This window comes from Phyllostomus discolor, chromosome 1 (assembly GCF_004126475.2).
Source record: "Phyllostomus discolor isolate MPI-MPIP mPhyDis1 chromosome 1, mPhyDis1.pri.v3, whole genome shotgun sequence".
NCBI lineage: Eukaryota > Metazoa > Chordata > Mammalia > Chiroptera > Phyllostomidae > Phyllostomus > Phyllostomus discolor.
Genome location: NC_040903.2, coordinates 145,109,019 through 145,113,718, shown reverse-complemented (window position 1 = coordinate 145,113,718; position 4,700 = coordinate 145,109,019). Strand labels below are relative to the sequence as shown.

At 39.7% G+C, this 4,700-nt stretch overlaps 1 gene segment (V, D, J or C); it reads left to right on the top strand.

The window, feature by feature from the left end:
• The first annotated feature begins 2,971 nt into the window (after positions 1 to 2,971).
• Positions 2,972 to 3,703, top strand: LOC114492100. The segment is given in 2 exon segments: positions 2,972 to 3,112; positions 3,231 to 3,703. Coding segments are annotated over 2 exon segments (492 nt in total).
• The last annotated feature ends 997 nt before the right edge of the window (positions 3,704 to 4,700 follow it).

Sequence of the window (4,700 nt, the reverse complement as noted above, 5' to 3'; positions counted from 1 at the left end):
CAAAGTAATTATGCTGATAGAAAGAGTCCAGACAAAAGAGAAGATATGATTCCACTTATGTAAAATCATAAAATTTGCAAATGAATTTGTGACAAAGATGTTGCCAGAAAGCAGAAAGGGTTGTGGGAAGATGTTGAAGGCAGGGTTCCAGAGAGACAGGGGGAAGCTTCAGGGGTGATGCCTGTATTCATTATCTTGGTTGTGGTGATGGCTTCACAAGTATATAAATATATCTGATCTCTTAAGAATTGCTTACTACAAATAGGTGCATGAAAATTATGCATTTACAAAACCACAAAAATTAAAATTTAAATTTAACAAATATTTTTCCTTCATGCTCTGCACGTTTTCTTATGTGACAGAAAATGCAGAACGTTTCTTCTTTTGGTTCTCGTTGGCTTTAATTATGTGTTTCTTAAAGTGTACATGTTACAGAACAGCCCCGGGGGTGGGGGTGAATGATACACTATTATGGACTGGACTCTCGTGCTCCGGGGCCTCCCACCCTGTAGTAGGTTTGCCTTATCCACTGCCAGGGAAAGATGTCTCTCTGCCTGAAATTGGTGAAAAGGAAAAGGATTATTTATTTAAGAGTTATACAAACTGAAGAGTAATGACTTAATGTCTTCATTGAGATCCCAAAGTCCTTTAGAATATCCACAAACACACAGTCCTTCCTTCCCTCTCTGCCCAGTCTGGAGCACTGTATCTCACACAAAAAAACAGCAGTCAGTGGTTCTTCTCTGCCCAAGCCGCATGGTCCCAAAAGACCCCCTGGATGGTTTAAATCTCAGCACCAGTCTTCCTCTGCCACACCATTTCAGACTCCTCTTATAATTGGCCACAATTGCCAGCATTTTCCCGGCTTTTCTGGGCTGCCATAGTAAGTCTAGGCAGGTGTAGCCCTGTAGTGTGGAGCTAACCATCTCCAAGCTCTTACAGAGGCTCTGTAACCCGGGGGAGTTGCCTCCCAGTTACATTCTGCATTGAAGTCATTCCCAAAAGCCCTGGCTCAAAGCATGGCCACAGCTGTTTAACATATCCATGAAACCAGTTAAAGGTTATAAATATATTAAAGGACCATTCTAGAGGTTATCTGCAAAACAGTTGCCATTAAAAACAACTCTCAATGGCCCTGCTCCATATGTCCCTGTTCCCAGCTCAGAGTTGTGGGGTTGAGGACATCCTATGTATATATTTTTTCTAATATTTCCTGGATCTTGAGTTCTGGACCCCATTACAAATCCTCATTTGGGGCTCCCTCTTGGCTGTACCCTGCTACATAGGTAACAACTCTGTATACCCATGTGCTGCTCTGTTTAGTTTCAGCCCAATTTTATCCCAGCTTATTTTGTTTTCCTCTTGTAGATCAGAATAAACGTCCATAGCTGCTTTTTCAGAATTCCTTCCTAGCATAGTTTTGTGGCAGGTTCTGAGAACGTACCTTGGGAGGTGGAGGAGAAGTGAAGCATCTGAACCTGGGTTTCCTATGTCCACTTCCGGCAGACTATTCACAGGTTGACTCAAGGAGGCCGGAAGCCCCTTGATCTGAATCTGTGTAGCGAGAACTGCAGGAAATGGCCTGAACTAAGCATCCATTTCTGTGTCTGTGGATAAATGTTCACAGAAAGATGTGTCCTTCTCCAGATCTTTACCCTGATAGTTCTTAGTGGCTTTTGGTTTTGTTTTATAAATTGAATGGCCATAAAAAGTGAACCAAAGAAGTGCTTGCTTTTGCTGCTGACACTTCATACAAAAAGACTAGTTTTTAAAAATTTGTTGCCATAGGGACACTTCCCCATGCACATCCCAGAACTTTCTCCCTCATCTTTGAGGATCACCTTTGTCTAGGCCAGTTACCACAAATGAAATCTTGTAAATGGGTATCAGATTCCTAGTAACAAACCCACCTGGGGGAAGTGTAAAATTTTCACATGAGTGGGTCTCAATCCTGGAAAATATGTTTCTTCAAATTGATGTTGAGATCCCAGAATCTATAACTTTTAATCACTCACTGCTATCAGCTATTGTATGAATAATAACTGGTGTGTCTTTAATAATTTGATAGGTGATAAGGAAGAGAGTTCTAATGGATGCTCCAGGCTTTTCATGCATTTCCACATCTCCAGGGCTCTCTACTCTGTGTGTGTGGGGGATCATGTCATTAAAGTTTGGTCGGACAATGTGGCATATACATGGTAGTAGAAAGCATTTTTGATACTAAATCTGCATTAAAGCTATAGGATTAATATTCTTTGCTTGACTCACATTGGGTAGCTATCTTACCTTGGAAGGTACAAAATAGTTGGAGATTAAGATATTGATCTAAGACCATTCTTTATTGATTTAATACTTTCATTGATGACTTTTTTCCTGAAAAACATTATTAAAGAGATAACATTTCTTACATTCAATAATATTTGAAGACTGAGAAAATATGGTATGTCATGTGGTAGTGAAGCCTCAGTGAAAGAATGTTTATGTCTGTTTAATATAAAAAATATTTACTAGGCATGTAAGAAATGTCACTCACTGTTCTGTATTGGGTACAATGCTGAAAAGTTAAGAATTACTCCATCAGAAAAACTAGACTTCTTATCATTTCCTCTGATTTCATCCCCAGATAATTTTCTGACATTCGATGGATTATGGGCAGGCCCCCAGAGGGTACATGAGAATATAATGTACTGTATTAAAATGCTCAAGACATTCAATGTCTTCTAACTACAGGTATATCTTGCATGCTCTGTTAAAGTACTTCAGTGTCAGGTATTGTTGTAAGGAAAAAAACCCTCGAGAGTTTAGGATGCCCTTGTTCAGATTTTTAAGCATCACCTGAAGAGGGATATGTGCCTCATAAACAAGTCAGAGATGAGAACATACTGCCATTTGGGGAGGAAGCTGAGAAACATGCATCCCTTGTCAGTCCCTGTCCACCAGGGGGTGATACTTCCTAACACAAACACATTCCCTGGTGAAATGTAGGCTAAGCCTTAGTGTTTCACTGTGACTTCAACATTTCCTCATGTTAAGTGTCAAGAACATTATTTAGGCAACACTGTAGAGATGAACTCGCCTCCAGGCTTAGTGACTGTGGTTCTCTTAGTGCTTGGTAAGTAACATGCCTCTTAAAATATAGATTCTTTCCCCTGTCAGCAGCTCTTTAGACTTTGGTTTCATTTAAGAACTTTATGACCATGGTGAGAGAATTTTCTTTTCTTTTTCCTTAGGACAAACCCGCGGAGACTCAGTGACCCAGAAAGAAGGCCAAGTGACCCTGTCCAAAGGGGTTTCCCTGACCATAAACTGCTCCTATGAAGCCACAGTTTACCCCACTCTCTTCTGGTATGTTCAGTATCCTGGAGAAGGTCCAGTGCTCCTCCTGAAAGCCGCAAGGGCCGATGTTAAGGAAAGAAGCAAAGGTTTTGAAGCCACACACCGCAGACAACCAAATTCTTTTCACTTGGAGAAAAAGTCAGTGGAGGAGTCAGATTCGGCAGTGTACTACTGTGCTCTGGGTGACACAGTGACAGAAACCGCAGGGGGAGCTGAGCACAAACTCTGGCTGCTGAGTGTCTATGACTGTTTGATCTCCTCTGGTGGATTTCATTATTTAATATCAAATGCACAGGACATCAATACAAATTTCCAATCTTTAATAAAGCACATTAATTGAGTTGTTAGGCAAATTAGACTTTCATACTACAGGGATATTGAAGACAAAGGAATGTTTTCATTTAGGGAATAATGCACTGAAACATGTAAATAAAAATAAAGTATTAAAATGTTTAAGATATTGTGTGACTCCACATTTTTTTCATGTTATATTTTATAGAATAAGATTTTAAATTGGCCCTCACAGTAAATAAATGGGAGGTTTATAAGCAACAGTGTTAAAGCTTGCCTTGATTGGACTTTTTATAAGTAGTTGTGCACAGAAGTATTACACAGTTTTGATCATGAGGGTTTCCTGTCTGCTCTTAATGTGTGTTTAGAAGGTTTAGAAATATGTTTTTAGTCCTGGCTGGTGTAGCTCAGTGGATTGAGGGCAGGCTCTGAACCAAACGGTCACCGGTTCAACTCCTAGTCATGGCAATTGTCTGGGTTGTGGGCCGGGTCCCTGGTAGGAGGGCACATGAGAGGTAAACACACATTGATGTTTCTCTCCCTCTTTCTTCTTCCTTTCCCCTCTCTCTAAAAATAAATAAAAATTTTATCAAAAATTAAAAGAAGAAATATGTTTTTATACACAGTTCATAAAATATTCCAAGTTTTAAAAGAATGAGTGTTGAGAGACTACTGATAAAAATATAATCGCTATTATTAACACTTGGTTTTTTATCTTTGTTGTATAAAAGTACAGAATTTTCTTAATTTTGATTTCATCCTTTGCTGTAAATCTTAATTTCTCTTTACTATTTAATCTGCAAGCTTTCCTTTTATTCCCCTTTTCTATCTAAATATTAACTTTTGAAAACTCTTTCTTTTGTCTTAGATCTCACCTTGTAGGTGTTAACTTAGTTCACTACCTTGCTGTTCTGTTGGAGTCTCCTTTCCCCTTCAGCAAAACCTACCTTCCCTTTGGGTATCTCTCTGGAGGGTGTGGTGGATACAGTGGGTTGGTGGAGGGGAGGGGCTTCATTCTTTTCACACAGGGGCAGCCTCAAAATCCATTTCTATGAGCTTAGCTGCCTTGGTTG